At 37.4% G+C, this 20996-nt stretch overlaps 1 protein-coding gene across 6 annotated transcripts in view; it reads left to right on the plus strand.

Moving 5' to 3' along the window:
• The window catches only part of RAPGEF4 (Rap guanine nucleotide exchange factor 4), a 328672-nt gene that overhangs the window by 110339 nt on the left and 197337 nt on the right, over window positions 1-20996 (plus strand). The window contains exon 1 of one of the 6 annotated variants that reach the window (XM_077154153.1): window positions 519-927. The exons of 4 other annotated variants lie outside the window; for them this stretch is intronic. In XM_077154153.1, coding sequence (XP_077010268.1) covers window positions 910-927 — 18 coding nt within the window. In that variant the 5' untranslated portion in view covers window positions 519-909. Of the gene's footprint in view, window positions 1-518; window positions 928-20584; window positions 20804-20996 lie in introns of those variants that run through there. One more of the 6 variants, XM_077154155.1, reaches the window with a different exon arrangement.

Here is a 20996-nt window from a genome sequence, read left to right on the forward strand (position 1 = left end):
TTCAGTAAATATTTGTTGAGCCCTAATTGTGCACCAGGCTCTGTGCTGGACACAGGAGCTATGGTCCTGTATTCTGGAAGAGGAAGACAAAGCCCTTTTGACTCCATGTACAGTTTATTTTTTTGTGGGTCAGAGGAGCAGACATGGTCTGACGGGACTGGTGTTTGGTCACGGGCAGCTTTCTCTGTCCCCTCCCCTGACCCGATACTCCTCCATGGTCCCCCATTTCACCTGGAGTTTCCAGCATCAGAGCACATTATTTTTAATTACTCGTTTGCATGACTCTCCCATCTCTGGTATGTGAACCACTCAAGGACAGAAATGGCATCTTCTCTCTATGCCCTGAGAGTAGCAGAAAGTGCTCAATGGTTATTAGATGAAGGGAAGAATGAATCCCTTCTGACAAGGGTCGGAGCAAACAGAAGAATTGAGGACACACTGGTCTCTTTAGGTCTCTAGCTCTTGATACATGTGTTCTTCCCTCTCCCGTAGTTGCATGACAGAATATAGTAGTCTGAAGTTCTTTCTGCTCCTTGGAACAAAGGCTTGACACAAACTTTTTGCCAGTGTCCTTAGTACTATAATAGCATTGCTAGGGTGACTCAGGGCAGACTATTTAGAAAAAACAACATGAAAATGGTTTTGCTGGCAGGGTGGCTGGTCCCAGATGCCAGAAAGTAGTACTTGGAATGGCTTCCCCCGCCTGTGCTCCACACCCCTCCCTGCTCCCTCCCACCACCACCCTGGCTCAGGCTTTTAGCTTCCTCCTTTGCTCCTGCCCTGGGTCATCTTGCCTGACCAGAAAGCCAAGAGTGCAGGGGACAGAACACATCGTGTGTGCTCCTGTGGGATGCTGGGCTGAAGGTGGAAGAGGGAAGACCCAGGAGACTGACCCAGGCGAGGTGCTTCATGTGGAGAAGAAAGCAGGTGGTTCTTTGAGGGCTTTATTGGTTGCCAGTGCTTGGTGGCTGGGGTCTAATTAGATTCCCAATAAAATTCCCGGGACAAGTATTAAAAAGGGAATAGACATGGACATGTCTAGCCCCAGAGATTACTTGAAGCTTTTACAATGGACTATAATTATTTTTGAAATTATGTGGGACCAAATACATATGTGTGATTTACTTTCATAGGACTGGGCTTTAGTTATGTCCACCTTGGGACAGCACTGGAGCTTTTCCTCTTTTCATGAGCACCTTTATTTCCCTGGTTATTGGTTGGAGCCCACTGGTTTGGTCCATCACACACGTGCATTTCATGGGTGGTGGCCAGCATTTATTGCGGAGGTTCTCCCATGGGTGACCGCATCACTCACCCGCCGCAGGAGGACTCTCAGCCCCTGGGATGGGGCACAGCCTGCTGGTTCCCTTTTTAATGGTAGAGAACAATTGAGATGCTGATTAGAGAGAAATTACCATGGGTTGGGTAAGCTCTATTTTTTAATATTCATCCTTACTTTTTAAAATGAGCTCATGCCTGAACTAAGAAAATGTGATCAATTTAAAATTCATACATGGAGATACTTCTCTCTGAGCCAGCATCCAGTGAAAATACAGTGACATCTCGTCCTAATTTTGTGAATCAAGTCAGAGTGTGCATTCTTTTTTTTTCCTTCCTGGCACTTTCCCTCTTCATTCATCCAGGATCCCTTCTGTTGAGTCACTAGTTTTATTTTTAATATAGAAACCAAATTTAATTAAAACTTACTGGCTATTAAAAATGTTAATTTGTTTAACATTTTTAATTACCTTGTGTTAATTGCCTGTAGAGCCTCACATAACTCATTTGACTTTCAAAGTACTATGTGTCATTTGCATGTTTTGAACTATACCACCTTAATAAAACGTGGGTGGGATCAGGGCAAATGATGCTTTCTGTGATAAATGCTAAGAGAATAATCTTTCTACCCAAGTCTGTTTGTTCAGCTGGAAGGATTTTATCATCCAACTGAATTTTCACAAAAGATCAAAGCTTTAAAAAGTTTCAGTGTTGGAAAATAATCAAGAATGAAGTGATGGGGAAGCGTGGCAGTTCAGTAAATGTGAGCAGCATTTGAGTCCAGCCAGGGACTGCCTCCTATGCATCCCCCTTTATCTTCTTACAATAATGCCTGTCCATAAGCCTCGGATATATTCCTGCAGAATTGAGGGTGTATATAATCAAACTATTTTTCTGATACCTTAGAGGAACTTACAATGTGTATGAAAAGTATGATGCTTAATAAAGGCAACAATTTTAATACCCTGAGTGTATCATAACCATTAATCAGAGTTAGCAAATAGCCATGTATGGGAAAAAGCTTCAAGAATTTCTACTGATAAACAGAGAAGAATGATTTCTTATTTGAATATCACTTATTTTAAGTTTAAGTATGGGTTTTAGTTTTAGTCTTAGTCTTTGGAAATGCTGTTTTAACTGTTCTCTGGGAGCTTTTTCTGGAAAAAGAAGAATGAAGGATTTCTTTTTGGTTCTAGGCAAATTTGCAGGATAACTTGAGCCAGTCTTTAATTTATTGATTTTAAGTAATTGCAGAGCCTAGTCATTGCTTTATCTCCTAGATTTTAGAAACTGATTCACAGTTCCCACTACAAAAAAATAAAAAAATAAAAATAAATAAAATCATGTGGTAGAGCATTATAGAGCACATTGTATTAATTTAAATACCATCAGCTTTCCTATTGTCTATAACCCCAATATGGGAAACATTCTAACAAAGCCCTCCATTAGTGTTAGTTATATACTAAAAGTATCCCTGAGTGATGTGACTAGAAGGCATATCTCAAAGAACAAACATTTTATCTTTTACTCCTAGGGACTATTTGTAGAAAAAACATATGCATCTTTTGAAATACTAGTAATGAAAGTAAAAAAATAAGAATCAGTTTTTGAGTTTGCAACTCCAATTTGGGGACCTCTGATAAAGGGAGGAAGCTTTCTGCTTTCGAGCGTCTTGTGAAGTCTGCATCCTATGTGCTTTATTTTTTACATGAAGGCACAGCCCCTGGTCCAGCACCAACAGGACAGACGCCATTATACTCACTCTTAGTAGGAGTGGAAAAGACACTATCCTGAAACTCAAGAGACCAGGTTTCTAATCCTGCTTTGGCCCTTTAGTAATTCTGTGACCTTGGGCAAGTCGCTTAGTTTCTCTGGACCTCAGTTTGCTTACCTGGAAAGTGGGTGCCTGAGGATGCATTAGGCACTTTCTAAAGTCATTTCCGATTTAAATTCTGTGCTTCTAGTTGCAATGGATTATCTCTAATCCATATGTCTCTTCATATAGAGAAAAGAATTGGGGAATCCAGTTCCTGGAGTCGGAATGTGGTCAGAGGCATGGAATAGAGCTAAGCAGATAGGCTTGCAGGAACTCAAGCCCTCTGTCTCATTAGTGCTCTCAGTTCTCGCAAGCCTGCCTCACTGACATAGACTGAACCTTTGACTTGAGCTGACCTGGGTTTTTCCTTCTCCCTAATCCCCTGCTTGAGATGGAGGGAGATGGGAATGGTGGGATGGATTTTAGAGGTGAAAATATCTAGACTATGCTCTTGATGTCTAAAAAAAAAGTCCCTACCTTTGTTTAAATAAAACAAAAAGGAATTCTGTTATTTAACTCAGAAAAGAAAAAGACATCTAGACATTGACGCTTAAATGTTGACTTATTTTTGTATTACCAAGGGCTTTTTATTTATTTTATTTTTAATTATAAAAGTAATAGATGCCAATAAATATTATTAAAAATTTAAACAATATGCAAACAATATAAAGTAAAAATTGAAAGCCATCCTCATTCTCACTATCCAGAGATATTTACTATAATACTTTTATTTGTATTTTCTATGCATATATCGATGTAATTATTTATATGTATATATATCTTTTTTTTTTAATGGGATAATACTATAAATACAATTATGCAAACTGCCTTTTTTTACTTAAAAGTCTTTCATGGCTATCCTGCCATGGTAGTACTTATTGATCACAGCAAGGTATGTTTTCATTAAAAACAAGATATGGATGTGTCTGGGTAACTATATAGATATATTAGACCATGTTTAAAACTTAGTAACTCTGTAGACATTGTAACATTGTCTGTAGCGAGGTTCTTTTTTTTTTTCTTTCATTTTAGAAATGTCAGTGAGGACTAGCTTTTCCTCCTTGCGTTTCTAGATAGCTTAGTAACTTACCCTGAACTTTTTCATAAACTGGATCCCAGAATGAAGATAATCTTCTTCCTTAAAGTAACCCTCTATTAATTATTACAATGAATAACTTACACTAATTGTCAGTAAGCTAATATCTAACTCTTCCTAGATTTTTTTACATTCATATTTTTAGTTTACTTAATGCCTATACAGTACTTACTGTGTGTATTGGGCACAGTTCTGAATATATTTCTAACTTAAACTCATTTAATCTTTATAATAGTAGAAGGTAGGTACTATAATTACCCATTTGAGATTCCTTATGATTTCTCTCTGTAAATAATCATGTCCTCTGCAAATCATGGAGAGTCTTATTTCTTCCTTACTAATCTTTGTGCCTTTATTTATTTTTCCTGCCTATTGCACCAGCTAGGACCTTGAGTACAAGGGTGAACAGTAATGAGAAGATAGGAAATTTCTGCCTTATTCCTGATCTTAGGGGAAAACCATTCAGTATTTTGCCATTAAATGTAATTTTAGCTGTAGACTGAGGAAATCCTCCTCTGTTTTAATTTGCTGAGGGTTTTCATCATAAATACATGTTGAATGTTATTAAATGCTTTTTCTGAATGTATTAAAATCTTCATGTTTTTTCTCTTAATTTGTCATATTGTTTTGGTTTTCAAGTGTTAAAACAAGTGCTTTCCTGAGATGAACCTACTTGGTTATGATGTGTTTTCTTTTTTATGTAGTGCTAGAATTGATTCGCTAATATTTGTTAATGATTTTGCCATGTATGTTGATAGATATTGTTCTATTTTCTTTTCTCATAATGTGTAAGTCAGATTTTGGTAAAAGGATTATGGCTGGCCTAATAAAATGTGTTTCTTTGAAAAAGTTTACATAAAATTGGTATTAGTTTCTCCTTAAAATGTGTTAAACTTTTTTTATTGTATAGTATAACAGATATACAAAGCAAAGAAAGAAAAAAGCAATAGTTTTCAAAGCACTCTTCAACAAGTAGTTTACAGGACAGATCCCAGAGTTTATCATGGGCTACCATGCCATCCTCTCAGAATTTTCCTTCCAGCTGCTCCAGAATATTCTCCTTAAATATTTGATAGAATTCACTATGAAATCATGTGTGTGGAGTTTTCTTTATGGGAATGATTTTGATAGTATATTCAATTTATTTTTTTTCAATTTATTTTAATAGATACAGCGCTATTAAGATTTTTAAATTCATGTTGTCAGTTTTGATAAGTTTCACTTTTCTAGAAATTTATGCATTTCATGTAAGCTTTCAAATTTTTCGAATCTGAAATTTCAAGTTTTGACATAAAGTTGCCTGTTACAGTTACCTATAATCCTTTCAGTGTATTAGGATCTCTAGAGATATCTCCTCTTTCATTGCTAATATTGGTAATTTATATTCCCTTTCCCTTCTTTGCTTGATCAGTCTAGTTAGGAGTCTGTTTTGTTGATCTTTCAAAGAAACAAATCTTGGCTTTCTTATATTTCCCCATTGTTTTTTATTTCTGCTTTTTTAAAAAATTATTTTCTTCCTTCTATTAACGCTGTATTTAATTTTCTCTTCTTTTTCTACTTCTTAGGATGGAACCTTGGATCATTGCTTTTATTTCTTTTGTCTTTTATACTATAAGCATTTAAAATTGTAAATTTCCTTCCAGCACTGCTTCAACTGTGCCCCATAATTTTTGATATGTTGGATTTTCATTATTATTCAGTTAAAATATTTTAGTATTTCCATTGTTATTAGTTCTTTGGCCCATGAGTTTTTTTTTATTAATACTTTTATTGACAAATCTTCACAAACATACAGTCTGTACATGGTGTACAATCAGTGGCTCACAGTATCATCACATAGTTTTGTATTCATCACCATGATCATTTTTAGAACATTTGTATCACTCCAGAAAAAGAAATAAAAAGTAAAAAGAAAAAACTCATATATTCCATACCCCTTACCCCTTCCTCACATTGACCATTAGTATTTCAATCTACACAATTTATTTTACCCTTTATCTCTCCTATTATTTATTTATTTTTTGTGAATATTTTCTTACCCATCTTTCCATAACTAGGATAAAAGAAGCATTAACCATAAGGTTTTCACAGTCATGCAGTCACATTGTATCAGCTAAATCGTTATACAATCGTCTTCAAGAATCAGGCTACTGGAACACAGCTCAACAGTTTGGGTACTTCCCTCCAACCACTCCAATATACCGTAAACTAAAAAGGGATATCTATAGAATACATAAAAATAACCTTCAGGATAACCTCTCAACTCTGTTTGAAATCTCTCAGCCACTGAGACTTTATTTTCTCTCATTTGTCTCTCCCCCCTTTTGGTCAGGAAGGCTTTCTCAATCCCATAATGCTGGGTCTTGGCTCATCCTGGGAGTTCTAGTCCCGTATTACCAGGGAGATTTACACCTCTGTGAGTCATGTCCATGTAGCGGGGAGGGCAGTGAGTTCACGTGCTGAGTTGGTTTAGAGAAAGAGGTCACTTCTGAGCAACAAAAGAGGTTCTTTGGGGTGACTTGTAGGCACAATTGTAAGTAGGCTTAGCCTATCCTTTGCAGGAATAAGTTTCATAGGGGCAACCCCCAAGATCAAGGGCTGAGCCTTGTTGATGTGGTTGTCCCTACTGCCTGGAGAATATCAGGAATCCTCCAAATGGAGAGTTGACTATTTCCTCCTTTCTCCCCAGCCCCCCAAGGAGGGGCAAGGGGGAAAACATTTCTTTATTCACTGCCCAAATTACTCTGGATATATCAGGGCATCACACTAACCTGGACAAACCAAGAAGATCTCACACCCTATCCAAGATTCCATGTACTTATGGGTTCAACTAAACTGACCACACAAGTTGAATTAGAGATAGTATGTTTTGGGAGATATAAATTTTGCACCAAATAAACATCTCTTCCTTTGGTCTCACACAGAAGTTGAAGTTTTAGTATATGGACAATATCATCTTTTATCCTGTATTCTGATCTCTCTTAGTCCTATCCAGATCAGCTTCATTCATATCTCTAGTTGAAGTTTGATCCCTTTTTCAGCTTTTTCAACAGCTCCTATATAGTGTGCTGCTGACTTTCATAGCTTCAGAGCTCTAACTCTGAATCTCAGAGTTAGGTTGTATACAAATAGCTCAGTATCTCAGAATTTAGAAATAATAGTTATAACTCCTGAATATACATGACTGGTGTAAGAGCCAGGACTCTTTACAGTTGGCCCCAACCTGACAGCCCACACTCTTAACTTCAATTCTTTGAGTTTTTATATTAGAGTTATATGAGTGAGACATAATAATATTTGTCTTTTTGTTTCTTACATTTTGTTCAACATACGGTCCTTATGGTTCATTCACCTAGTTGCATGCCTCACAACTTTATTCCTTCTGGTGGCCACTCAGTGATCTGTTGTATATAAACACCACAATTCCCCCTTCTTTTCCTCAGTTGTTGTACCCTTAGGCCACCGTCATCCATTGTGAATCTCCAACACTGCTACCATAAGCACCAGTGTGCAAATGTCCATTTGTGTACCCACACTCAGTTTCTCCAAGTATACACTGAGTCACAGTGTTGCAGGATCATATGCCCATAAGTTTTTTTACAAGTGTGTTGTTGATTTCCAAATATTTGAGGTTTTCTAAATATTTTATTTTGTTGACTTTCAGTTTAATTGAACTATGGTCAGAAAGCATATTTTATAGGATTTCAGTGTTTTGAAACTTACCGAAACTTGTTGTGCTGGTTTGAAACTGTTATGTACCCAAGAAAAGACATGTTCTTTTAATACAGTCTTGTGGGGGCAGACCTACTGTTGGGTGAGACCTTTTGATTAGGTTGTTTCCATGGAGATGTGACCCTGCCCGTACAAGGTGGGTTTTAATCCACTTACTGGAGTCCTTTAAATGGGAGACATTTTGGAGAAAACACAGATATTTGGAGACAGAAAAGCAAATACCCTGGGAGAAGCTAAGCTAAGAAATGAAATCTAGATTTTTCCCCTGGAAAACCTAAGGGAGGTCCCTGGAATCAGAAGCTGAAAACAGCAAACCGGCGTCAAGGACCAGCAGGTGCCAGCCGCGTGCTTTCACTCCTGACAAAGGTGTTCCAGATTTCAGTGGTCTTTCTTCAGAGTCCAGGTACCATAATTTGGAAATTTTCATGGCCCTAGAACTACAAATTTGTAACCTAATAAACACCCTTTGTAAAAGCCAGTCCATTTCTGGTATATTGCATTCTGGCAGCTTTAACAAGCTGAAACACTTGTTTATGAACCAACATATTGTCTGTCTTGGTGAATGTATGAGACAGACTTGAAAAGAATGCATGTTCTGTAGCTGTTGGGTATAGTGTTCTGTAACTCACAATTAGGTCAGTGTAATTGATAGTGACGTTTAGGTCTTCTGTGTTCTCACTGATTTTTTTTTTTTTTTTTTTTGGTCTTGTTCTATCAATTATTAAGAGAAGGGTGTTAGAATCTCCAAATTTGCCTATTTCTTCCATAATTCTGCCAATATTTGCTTTACAAAGTCTATTGCAGACACATATGCATTGATTACTTTTATTTCCTTCAGATGAATTACTCTTTTTTCATTGTGATTTTTTTCTATATGTTGACACTACTTTTTGCATTGAAATCTATTTTATCTGATATTAATATAGTCACTCCAGCATTCTTATGCTTTCTCTTTTCATGGCTTAACTTTTGCCATGCTTTTTACTTTCAATTTTTTTTTTTGCATTTAAATTGTTTAGAGAGCATATAGATGAGTCTTTCTTTATATCCAATCTGACAATTTCTGTTTTTAATAGGGGTATTTAGTTCGTTTAAATATAATGTGAGTATGTGTTTGAATTCAGATTTACAATTTTGCCATGTGCCTTCTCTTGGTCACATCTACTTTTTTGTTTCTCTGCCTATTCCTATCTTATTCTGGATTAACTGAATATTTTTTAGAATTCTGCATTCATTTTGTTCTCTAGAAAACAGATGTGGAATTGGAGTTAGAAATGAAAGGGATTTATTGGATGTAATACCAGCAGAAGGAAAAGAGGAGAGAGAGCAGGCGTCTGATACTTGCGAAAGGGGAATCAAAAGAAAGGTGGATATGGTAGGATGAGCTTCAGGCTGCACGACAGATTCGAGAAAGTCTCTGCCAGCCTGATGGGGAGCTTTGGTACAAAAATTTCCTGTAAATGGAAATTTGGTCATTGCGTTGTCAAAAATGACAAAGAACAACTGCCCCTGCCATTGCTTTCAGATAGTTTTTTTTTTTTTTAATTTTGTCCACAGGTTACAATTGTTATCCATTGATCTGATATGAGCTACTCTTCCTTGACCAGAAGGAGAATTCTATTTTATCATTTTACTGGTGAATTAAAAAAAAACAACACTACTGCAGTGAGTTTAAGACTTGTTCAGGATCATACAGCTGGTGAGTGGTAGAGCTGTGATTTGAGCACAGACTGGTTGGTTCCAGAGTCTTTGATTTTTTTTTCCAAGGTGAAGCTTTAATGGTGTGAATTTTCAGGATAGTGGCATGAAGTATAGGAAATATTCTGGGACTAATGGGGCCTTATGGTGCCGACTTCTTATGCACAGGCCAAGTTTCCAGATCCCATTACCCAGTGGATATTTCGTATGTCTTTGGGTGTTTGCATTATTTTGACTGCTACATGGTTAAATTCTGACGTCTCAAATACAAGTTTCAGTAAAGGTCTGTGCTGCTCTTGGTTAATTGTAAAGTAGAACTTGCCTTATGAAAAATCTCATATTTTCAGAATCATATGATGTTGTCTCCTTTGATCATCTTACTTAGAAACTGGTAAAGTTTACCTGTGGTTCTTATAGTGATTAAAATAAAGAGAACCTTTGAAGGAAGGTAATGTCTACAGTAATATAATGAATTTATATGAATTACTTATTGAAGAAGCTCAACACTACCAGCATGGATTACATTGTTAACTTAAAAAAAAAGTAAACCTAGGATTGATGTATTAATTTGTTTGACATGAGCTGTTGATTATGGAGACACAATAGTAGGACCATGTTTGAACTATACTTGTCCTTGTAGAGTTTCTCCTCCTTCTTGATTCTCTTTTTCTCCTCGGTGCAAATTAACATTCATCAAATGATTAACTTCATTTCACTCCTCTTAAGCCTTGATTTTATCTTTACTTTGCATTTATAGACTCTGGCTTACTCCATATTGATTTGAGATTTCATAAGCTGATTTTGTAGAGCAGTGAAGTCTTGGTCATGTGTGTTGTGACTTTCAAACTAAAGGATAAGATCTTCGTATTTCCTTTGGGAAGTCTCTTGGCATCCCAAACCAGTGCTCAGATACCAATCTCTATGTAACTGGCCAGTGGAGAGATAGATTCAATACTTGATTGACTGATGGTTCTGAATCCCGGCCAGTCAGTTTTGGGAAGGTGGGCTTATTTTCCAAATGAAATAAAATCGAGTCTTGAAGGCCATGATAAAGATTTTGGCTTTCATCCTAAAAGTAATGGGAAGCTATGCAGAGTTTTAGGCAGTGGAGTGACATGCTCAGATTTAAATTTTTATTTAAATAATTACTCTGGATGTTAGTGGAGTAGTGAAGCCAAGCTCTAGAATTCAGGAATAAATATTTAACTCAGAGATAATCTAGAAGGATTGATACTCTGGACACTCTTCAAGCAATCAGCCTGAGCATTAATTATTTCTCCCAATCAAAATTTTTGAAATGAGTTGAGAAGCAGAAAGTTTGAGATTGTATGTTTATTTCAAGGGCCTGGAATGTGAATATTTATCATTTTTGATGGGGCATTTTATTTTTATAATGAATAATTGAAGCAATGCAAATGTCAAGAAATTGGGGAATTCAATAGCATAAAGCTATGAAAAATGGAAAATTTATATTCTATGTGTATACAGAAATGGATCTGGTTTATATTGTTAATTTTAAAAAGTAAAAATGAAAATGCAATATGTACAGATTTTTAATTAAAAAGTCATGTTTTTCTATTAAGAAAAATACAGAAAATAGAGCTGAAACATGTTGCATTTTATCTATCAAATTCTGTTGCTTAGTAGCTATTTAAGTTTGTTGCTTAAAATGAGGAAACAAACCCATATTTCATTAATCATTGAAAGTCTGAGTTAAAAGCACTGATATGCACCGATGTGCTGACAGAAAAAATTTCAAGAGATAAAAAACTTTCATATGAAAATGAACTCAGAATGTGTCCCCTTCCAAGAATTTCTGGAAATCCAGAAATTTAAAAATGTGTCTCAATGAAAGAAATCGATAACTCTTGGATTAAATAGAGCCTTTAGCTCCTGCTTCAGCTGATGTTAGTTGAAAGCAAGTTATAACAGATTAATAATGATTTGTTTGATTTCTCTCCCCACATTTTTATAGGACTTGGTGCTTCTAGTGTTATACAACTTGCTGAATCATAGCACTCATGTCCCTCACTGAAATAAACATTTGAGCATGTTATATATAAAACAAATATTGATGGGAAAAGGAGGATATTTCGCAGAAAAAAAAAGTTACTGAAAGGTAAACTGTACCCTAGGCAGTAAGTGAAGTGTCAGGTTGCTTTGTTTTTATGAATAGTGTCAATTCTGTGTTCAGGGCTGAAAAACTGCAAAAGACAGCTCTTTCTGTTATTTCCTGAGGCTATCTGTACCATTTTAAGAGAATAAATCATAAATAGACCTTTGAACTAAGACAGGTTCACTGGACCTATCCTTTTGCAGCTCTGACTTCTAGTCTCAATGGGATATTGAAGGAGAGGCTCAAAAGAATAAACAGTGGAATCCTTGTCGGCAATGACTGCCTGGCAATTGTTTCATGGAAAACAGGGAGGGGTGGGGGGACAACAACCCTGCTTTGTTCACTGGCTCTTTAATTTAGATTACCAATGATAAAGCCGGGGCTCCGGCTAAAGAAAGGTAGGATGCATACGCAGAAACATTAGTGCTAATATGCTGCAGAAAGACAAGATAAATCAGCCCAGCTCTCATACATCACTAAGGGAGAAGCTGATTGCTACTTGACCATGTGCCTGAAGTAGTCCCATCAGTGAGAAGAGCAGAACATGGATTAAGAAAACTAGAATGTACCCTTAGGGCTCCTGCCGAGCTGGACCTCGGAGAAGTGTCTGGTGTAAGTTTCAGCTTATTTTTTCCGTGTATTTACCGTTGTGCTCCCATGCAGGGAGCTTGTTTCTCTTCTCTGTGTTTTCATGGAAGCCTCAAGCATGCTTATTTACAGTAGTAGATAACAGTTTTTAAAATGTAATATCGATGTAATAAAGTTTACTATAGGGGCAGTTTAGCCCAATGTTTATCCAGGAGAGAAATGGGAAAAAGTGATGCTTATCATTACTGTCTTAGGAATCCTGTGGGTAAGTTTTGTTTTTTTTTGCGTATGTATTTGGGGGGGGGGCTTGAGGGCAGAGGAAGTGGGCTGGGGGGTAGATTTTAATCTAAAACTCAGTTCATTAAAAAAAAAAAAAAAAAGAATGTATTGGTAACCCAGCCTTTCACTCCTGTGGTCCTTTGTTTTTGAAAAACTGTGTTTGAATATGTAAGCCAGACAGCTCGAAATGCATTATATTTTATGGCTGGGATGTTTGTACTATTTCATATCTGTTATTAGACAAAATAATCATAAAGCGTATTTTCTGTGGACTTTTTTATATTCCAAAATTAAGTACAGATGGTAATTTCCAGCAGTTTTAAAAATTTGTCAATTATTTAATTTAGCATCACTTAAGCATCTGCACAGGGAGAAAGCTGAGATGGTACAGAAACTGAATAAGCATTGATTGCTAGTCTGAATTGCATCTTTAAAGTTTTTGCCTCAAATCTCTGATTTCACAGTTTATTTTTACCAAATTAGATTATCATATGTCATTATGGAGACTGTGAATGAGTGGCACTCTCTCAGATATCCTTCACTTCCTTTTATGACAGAACATAACGTGCCTGCTGATTGTTACTGTGAGGGAGATTCTCGTGCTGGCTCACCCAGAAGACTACTTAAATAATGTATGGGCAGGAGCAAGGCAAGATGGAATTTATGGCCCAGACGCTGAGATTGGGCTTTTGTTCAGAAGAGGGACTCCATCAGTGTGCACATGTGCCATGTTCAAAAGCTCCAGGGGAAGGGGGTAATTCAACACAGAAGGACCCACATGCTGCTGTCCACAGGGTATTTCAAGACAAGCCTGGAAACAATCCACTGAACTTATGATTTGAGCAAGGTGGGCACAGGAGGAAACTCAAAGCAAACGGAATTGCAAACTGAATCTTCTGATGGAAGATTCCATGGGACAGACACAAGAAAATGAATTTTATACAGGGAGCAGGGTGGCCCCACAGATAGTGGCTTTTGACTGATGAAATGTAGCATGGTGGTCTCATTAGGAAAGGATAAACTTTGACCAAACTGCAGTATTGTATATACCATGTTTTTCTTCTTGTCCTAATGAGAGGAATATGTCTGCTGAATCCTAATCTATTTAATCGTTGATAGAGCAGGCATGTGATTTGCTATAAATACACATGAGCTTTCGTTTCTGAAATAATGGCTGTTGCCGAATCTGTTAGACCGACAGGAGTGCTGGACTAGGGAAGGCTGTGCTGAATAGTTGAGTTTTGGAGGTAATGGACCAGTTGCGAATTGTTGCACAGCTGGGCCAACAGCTGTACCTAGTGCTCTGTCAAGTTTGGCCTCTAATTTCCTTGAACTTGTCCTTATTTGCCAAAATGATGAACATAGCAAGAACTTGCTTCAGATTAGCCCATTGCAAACAAAAAAGGGCCATTTCCAAGGAGTCTTTGTTGAGGTGGATAGTCACCAGCAGCAATGGCCAAAAAGGAGATATTGATTAGGCAATAGGAAGTTTGAATAATCATAAAAATGAAAAGCAAAGACAAAGTTGTAGAATGAGGTAAGTTGGCAAGAGATCAGAGAGCGTTAAAAGGCTGCACTGGGTCATCACTGCCCTAACTAAAGGACATATGGAAAAATCTCATAATAATATCCAGCAATAATTATCTTGTAGTTAGGGAAAAAATAAATAGGCCTGTGGGTTGGAAGGCAGCCCAGTAATCTCAGCGCGTTGTTCCCTAACAGTGTATTGTTCTGGTATTCTTTGGGACGAGATCAGGAAGAAGTGTCAGAGTGTTTTATATTAAGAAGCATCCTATGATTAAATAATGCAAGCAGCGGTGAACTGAGGTGAGACAAGCAGTAAGGACTTTCCTGCCCTGGGCAAGAGTTGAGCAAGTATTTATTTAACACTTATTATAGATCCAGCACTGTTTTAGGTACATACTCTCACCTATTAGATTAAAAACTCGTTGAGAGCAGAGATTTGGATTTATACTTCTTTTTGTATAGATCCCAAGTCTTGAAAAACTTTGACCGCATTATGATATCTGGAAGTCTATCTAGGTCCTTCAACTTTAAAGAGATTAACTATCAAATCATTGTTTTATTTTCCTCTTACAAACACAGATGACTCTTCCCTCTTCAGATTTCCGGATTAGTGATTCTAACGCCTACAAATTAGGTGGTTTGGGCCAAAATCTTTAAGCTCTGAGAAGACCCAGTTTCGTCATTTGTAAAATGAAAAAAGTAAAACTCGTCTTGCAGAATTGTGAGACTTAAAAGAGAAGACATTTGTAAAATGCTGTGTCTGGACGCATAGGAGCTGCTTCCTCCTCTCAGAATACAATCTGTGTCATTTGCCGTCTGGATTGAGTGTGTGGTGGGGGTAGAGCTCACGGTGGGAATGAGTTTAGTGGAGGGAGCTGGCTCGGAGGGCAGAGCAGTACTTTGGTGAGAACAGAACCTGAATCAGGATGGTGGCAGTGGAAATGAAGAGAAAAGGATGAACGAGAAGTGTATTTCAGAGGGAAAAACAGAATGTGGAAGTAAATTATATAGAGTGAAGAAGAAGGAGATGTGTAAAGAAAGAGTCATGGGGCTGAGAGAAAAAGATTATGGGTTTGAGATGATAGCAAGGTACACACACGCTATGCTATACACACACACACACACGCATATTTACATATATATATATACTCAGAACCCAAAAAGCTAAAACAACACAGCCCTTGAAGGATTTATAAAATGATAAAATATGAGAAGAGAAGAGAAAATTGGAATGCTCTAGTTAACTTATGTAAAAGGAAAAAAAATCAATAATAAACCAATAATACAGGACTTTTGCTGACAATAGAGTGAGAATTCAAAGGAACTGCTTAAAATGGCAAATCTATGTTTGGAGTTTTCCCCAGCCAAGATCCACAATCATCAGATAATAAGGCTTTTCTACAATCTTTTTTTTTAACATGGGCAGGCACCAGGAATCGAACCCAGGTCCTCTGGCATGGCAGGCAAGCATTCTTGCCTGCTGAACCACCGTGGCCCGCCCACTTTTCTACAATCTTGAAATTTATTTAACTTATACTGAGTGAAACAGTGCCACTGAGGGACACAAGTAGTGTCAGGGCTGGGAAGCCCAAGAGCGTGAGGAATGGAAATTCTCAAAATAACTTGGTTTTAAAGAGGAAATGGGAGCCAAAAGATGGCTTTGTGACCTTTTACAACTTAACCATTCATTATGATTTGTCAAAATTTGGCAGCTTTTATTCCCTAAATAACTTGTGATAAAAAATAAGGAAATTCAAGTAGGAATCAAAGCTATACCAAACCCCTCAACTGACAAGTAAGTTGTGGGCCAAATTTCATTTGCAAATCCTTTCTAAACAACATTGTAAACATTTCTGGACTGCTTTCCAAAAGTCTACCCAACCCAGCCCGTAGTAGAAATAGCATACTTTGCAATTAAAAATTAATAGCAAAATAGTTTTTATATCAGTAATTAAAATATAAGCAATAACTAAGAATAAAAATGTTTTAAATGCTAGTGCTTGGAGGAATGTAGGTTAATTACAAGGTGATATGGATTATAACTATTTAAAAATCTGTGTTCACTTGCACTAACTTTAAAGAGAATTTGACTTCCTTAATTTTGAAATGTAGGGATTTCCTTGTCCTTATTTCAGGGACATCATTAATTCTTCTTTAACAATATCTGCTATGACTAGGATTGTCTTCATGAATTGAAAAGGAAAGAACAAGGATGTGAGAAAAAGGAAAGAAAAGAGAAAGAGAGCTCCTGAGGTAGCTGGGGCAAAAGTTAAAGAGAGAGATAGAACAAGTTTTAAAAAATGAGTGAGAAAGATCACCTGAAGGAAAATTAAAATACGAGGATGTACTTAAGATTTAGGGAAGTTGTTCTTTGAGTATGTGATGTGACTGGGTAGACTGAGGAATCTCCTAGGAACCGTTGACCTCCTTTACTTACCCTCTTCTAGCCCCCTCATGTCTACATTTCCTTGCCTATTCAATTTGGAAAACTTGGCCTATCATTTCAACCAACCTCTTGCAGATATTTTCAGTTCTTCCATTCAGTAAAGATTTATTGTATGATTTCTGTATGTGGCTGTACTATATACCATAGGATACTTAGAAATACACGAAATAGACATGCGCCTACCCTTGGCACCTACCAGGCCAAATGCTGTAATTAATCCAATTGTGTGTCTTCTCCTGCCTGTGACAGGCTGCTAAGTGCTGCTAGAGAAAAGTGTACCTCTGCTCAGATTGATGCCATGATATATTTGACCTCCAACTTCAACTGGACCCTCAAGTCATCTCAGAGATCCTTACATGTTTCCAAATATGCTGCCCTTAGCACCTATTTTAAGCCTTTTTTACTTTCCTCAAACCTTTGACCAAACTGCATCCCCTCACTCTCAAAACCCAGGCTCACATCTCACCTTAAACTCTTTCAACTTCTGCCACAAAATCTAAAATGTAAAACCAGGTTGCCTTCAGGCAAGGTGAACACTGTTAAGGCCAAATCTGACTCCACAAAACCTCAAAAGGCAAAGGGGTATTTACAGAGAGCTTCTTAAGGAGTTAGTCAAGACCAAGGGGGAACTATTCTTGGGGCATGTAGTCAGATTTCCTAAAAATCTTTGCACGTCTCTCTCCCCAAAGCCTGGCTCCTCATGACAGCCATCAGTTTATTCTCTCCCTCTGTCCCCCTTCTCATCTTCCCCTGACCCCACCAATTCTCATCTTCTTACATCCATCTGTTTTCTCTTATTCCTTTATAGGTGGAGTGAATTAGCCTGTCTTGGTATCTGCCCTTTCCCTCCTCCCTCTTTCCTCAATCAGCAAAGAAACATAGCTGGTTGAGCACACGAAGATTATTTTTTCCTGGGAGGGGAGAAGGACATTGCGAATATGTTGTTTGATATATATATATATATTTTGTTTGTTTGTTTGTTTGATATGTATATATATTTTAAGTATAGTTGTCCATCTGTATTCATCCACTCCTCTTTCGCTCAGGTTGAAATAGGAGAAGTTTTTCTCTTTTGATTACTGTGCTCTGGATCCATTCACTCCAGTACTCTTGGGGTTCTTCCTTTATACACAGTTTCTTCTATTTCCTGTGAAAGGGTATGTTTTCCCCTTTTGTCTTGAATGTACCCTTCTCATCAGTGTGCGCTTGTGCTTCAGCCACTCCAATCGTAAACAAAATAAAACATCGAAACTTGCATCTTCCCTTCCATAGGCTCTCCTAGACTTTTCTCCCCCTTTACAGACAAACTTCCAAAAGGAATTGCCTTTGTTTGTGGTCCCGATTTCCTCCCTTGCTGGGCTTTTCTCAATCCACTATGACCTGAATTCTAGCCCAGCCACTCCATGGGAACTCCTGTAACTAAAGTCATCCATTGCTTACTTGTTCTAAATGTGAAGAAGATTCTCAGTCCATAATCTTCCTATAGCATTTGGTCCCATAGATCTGCCTCTCCCTGAAAAATCACTTTCCTGTGATTTTTTTTTTTATGCTCTTCTAGTTTATTTTTTTGGTCTCTGTTGGTTCATGTCTCTACACACTATTAAAATATAGATGATATTCAGAGGGAACTGTTCCTTTCAAATTCTGGGAGGAATAGGAAGGGGTGTTTTAGTTTCTAGGCTGCTTAAAGCAGATACCATGAAATGTGTTGGCTTAAACAATGGGAATTTATTAGCTTACAGTTTGAGGCTGAGAAAATGTCCACATCAAGGCAGTGCTTTCTTCCTGAAGACCAGCTGCCAGCAATCCTTGGCTCCTTGGCCACATGACAAAGCACATGGCATCTTCTCTTCTGGGTTTCATTGGTTTCAGCTTCCTGTTTCTGTGGCTTTCTCTCTCTTTCTGAATTTTGTTCTTTTATAAAGGACTCCAGTAGGATGATTAAGAACGCATTCTGATTGAAGTAGGTCACATCTTAACTGAAGTAGCCATGTCAAAAGATCCTACATAAAATGGGTTTAGCCCACAGAAATGGATTAGATTTAAGAACATGTTTTTCTGGGGTTACATATAGCTTCAAATCACCATAACAAGATGTGACTTGTGGCTTCTGTTAATATTTATATACTAATAACATGCATGTTTGGGTCTCCCCAGGCCTCACCTTGGAAAGCAAGGTATCCCTTCTGCTCAGAAATCTCTCCAATCTCAACTGAGATTCAGGCAATCAGGCAGAGTTCTTGCCTGCCATGCCAGAGACCTGGGTTCATTTCCTGGTGCCTGCCCATGCAAAAAAAAAAAGTGCAATCAGTGAAGGCCTCTTTCTCTGCTGCACACCAATAATTTGCTGAATCGTTCTTCTCTCTTGAAAAACCTCCCTCTAACACACCACTACCCCCTCTGCTCACCGCCCCTCCTGAAGTCTATTGTACTGATTTCCTCTGGGGCTGAATCCTCTTACAATCTTTCCTTGCTGTGCTGTTTATGGTGTACTGGTTATGGAACTTTTCCCTCTAATTAAGGCAAAGGTCTGTAACTCAAAAAAGTTTTCTGTCACAAATGGGTTATTTAAAATAAAACTTAAAAAAAAGACACTTTGACTATCCATGCTTTAGGTTAAAAAAAGTGTCTATTTAGAAACACAGTAGTTGGCTTCTTTGTGTCACCCCTGAAGCAATGGAAGGTGAGGGGGTATGTGTCACAGGGGCAATGAGATTTGAGCTTTTCAATTTTTATCCTACACTGTACAGTAATAGGGAAATAAGTTAGTTTTACTTATGGTCTGAGGAATCATCCAGGAGAGACAGATGGTTCTCAAAATGAAAATCTAAAACGTGTCTTCTATTGCATGAAGAGGGGCCATGGTGAAAATACCCCTTTACTTATCTAAACAGAGTCTTTATCATCTTCAATGGCACTACATCACTTTAAAACTGGGAATCATTGGAAGATTACATGTAATTTTCCAGCACTTCATAAGTGAAATGGGCTAATGAATAAGGGTATGACTGTTTGGTCTTTATAATAAACTGTGCTGAAAGAGATAACAAAATTTGACCTTGCCCATTTCATCATGAGCACACGGCACTGACTACAATCTATAAAGGTGAAGGGTATAGCATTTAAGAAATTATTTTGAACCTTTGTGCCCTAACTACATTTTGGAAAAGTTCCTGTGACATGGAAGAAAACTCATTATCTAAGTCAAAAAAGTAAATTTTTACGTTGCTTACCTAGCTTCTTTAAAGCCATATTAGCTCCTTTAAAGTTATATTCTGTTAAAGAATATAGCATATCTTTGAACTTTCAGGAGAGAAAGAAAGTGGTATGTGTTTCATAAATTCAAATCATGTCAATCTGAATTTTAACAGCTAATCAATGACAGAGAAATTGGAGACAGTGTGATGTGTTTCAGTTGTTGGGCCCTTATGTAGGCATGCAACTGCATTTTGAACACACTGTAATTACATGAACAGATTATTGGACTACCTAATAAAATGGGCACCCCAGTAATCCATTTCTAAAATAATAAAAACATGAATTAAATGTGTTTTTTAATCAATATTATTCACACAATTCATATTCTTAATGATAAGCCTTAACTGAAAGAAAAACCTTTGCTTCGAGGTTCATTTCCAATTCACAGAGACCCTAAATTTGTTTCAACATCCCAGTTCTTCTGGAAAATAGTAGTTCTGTATTTCATTTGATGGTATTAGAACTGACTGTGTAATAACATACTCTTATATATCACAAAGCCATCTCTACTTTTGTCATTTTACGTTTTAATAAGAGAAGATGTAATGGGGGCTGGGGAGGAGATAGGGAAAGAACCTTTGGGGTGGAGAAAGGAGAAGACACCTGGATATTCCCTCTTGTTAGTTGTGCCCACATCCTTTTTAAAGGTGTGACTCTTGCCGAGAGATCCCAACAATGTAGGCAGCTATTTTTCTGAACCTGACACTGCTGTGAAATCAGAGGACAGAGTCATAATTCCAGCTTCTTCTCTTCTAAAGAGAGAATGTAGAGAATTCTCTGAATTTTTTTTAACCTACTAAATTCTAAAATACAGTGATGTAACAAATGTAAGTTTCTATTAAGTCATATTTGGAGCACTGTAGAAGGTAAGGTCTGTTGGCATGATGTTCCCCAAATATTGTCAAGACAAATCCATCAACAGCCCCAGCTTTCTCTGCAGTGGGGTGGCATTTTGAGCTACAATAAAAGGTAACTAGTCTCCACCACTTAGTGTTTCTAGCAAGATTTAGCAAAGTTGCAAAATGAGTTCTGCGATATTCAGTTCCTTCCAGCCCTCTGTTAAGGATGGCAGTTCTTCCAGAGACCTGAACAATGATGTAATAACTCAATTTCATCTTTTTGCCTTTGGAACTGGTCTGTGACTTTCCACAAGAATTTCTGG

This window comes from Tamandua tetradactyla, chromosome 3 (genome assembly GCF_023851605.1).
Source record: "Tamandua tetradactyla isolate mTamTet1 chromosome 3, mTamTet1.pri, whole genome shotgun sequence".
Classification (NCBI taxonomy): Eukaryota; Metazoa; Chordata; class Mammalia; order Pilosa; family Myrmecophagidae; genus Tamandua; species Tamandua tetradactyla.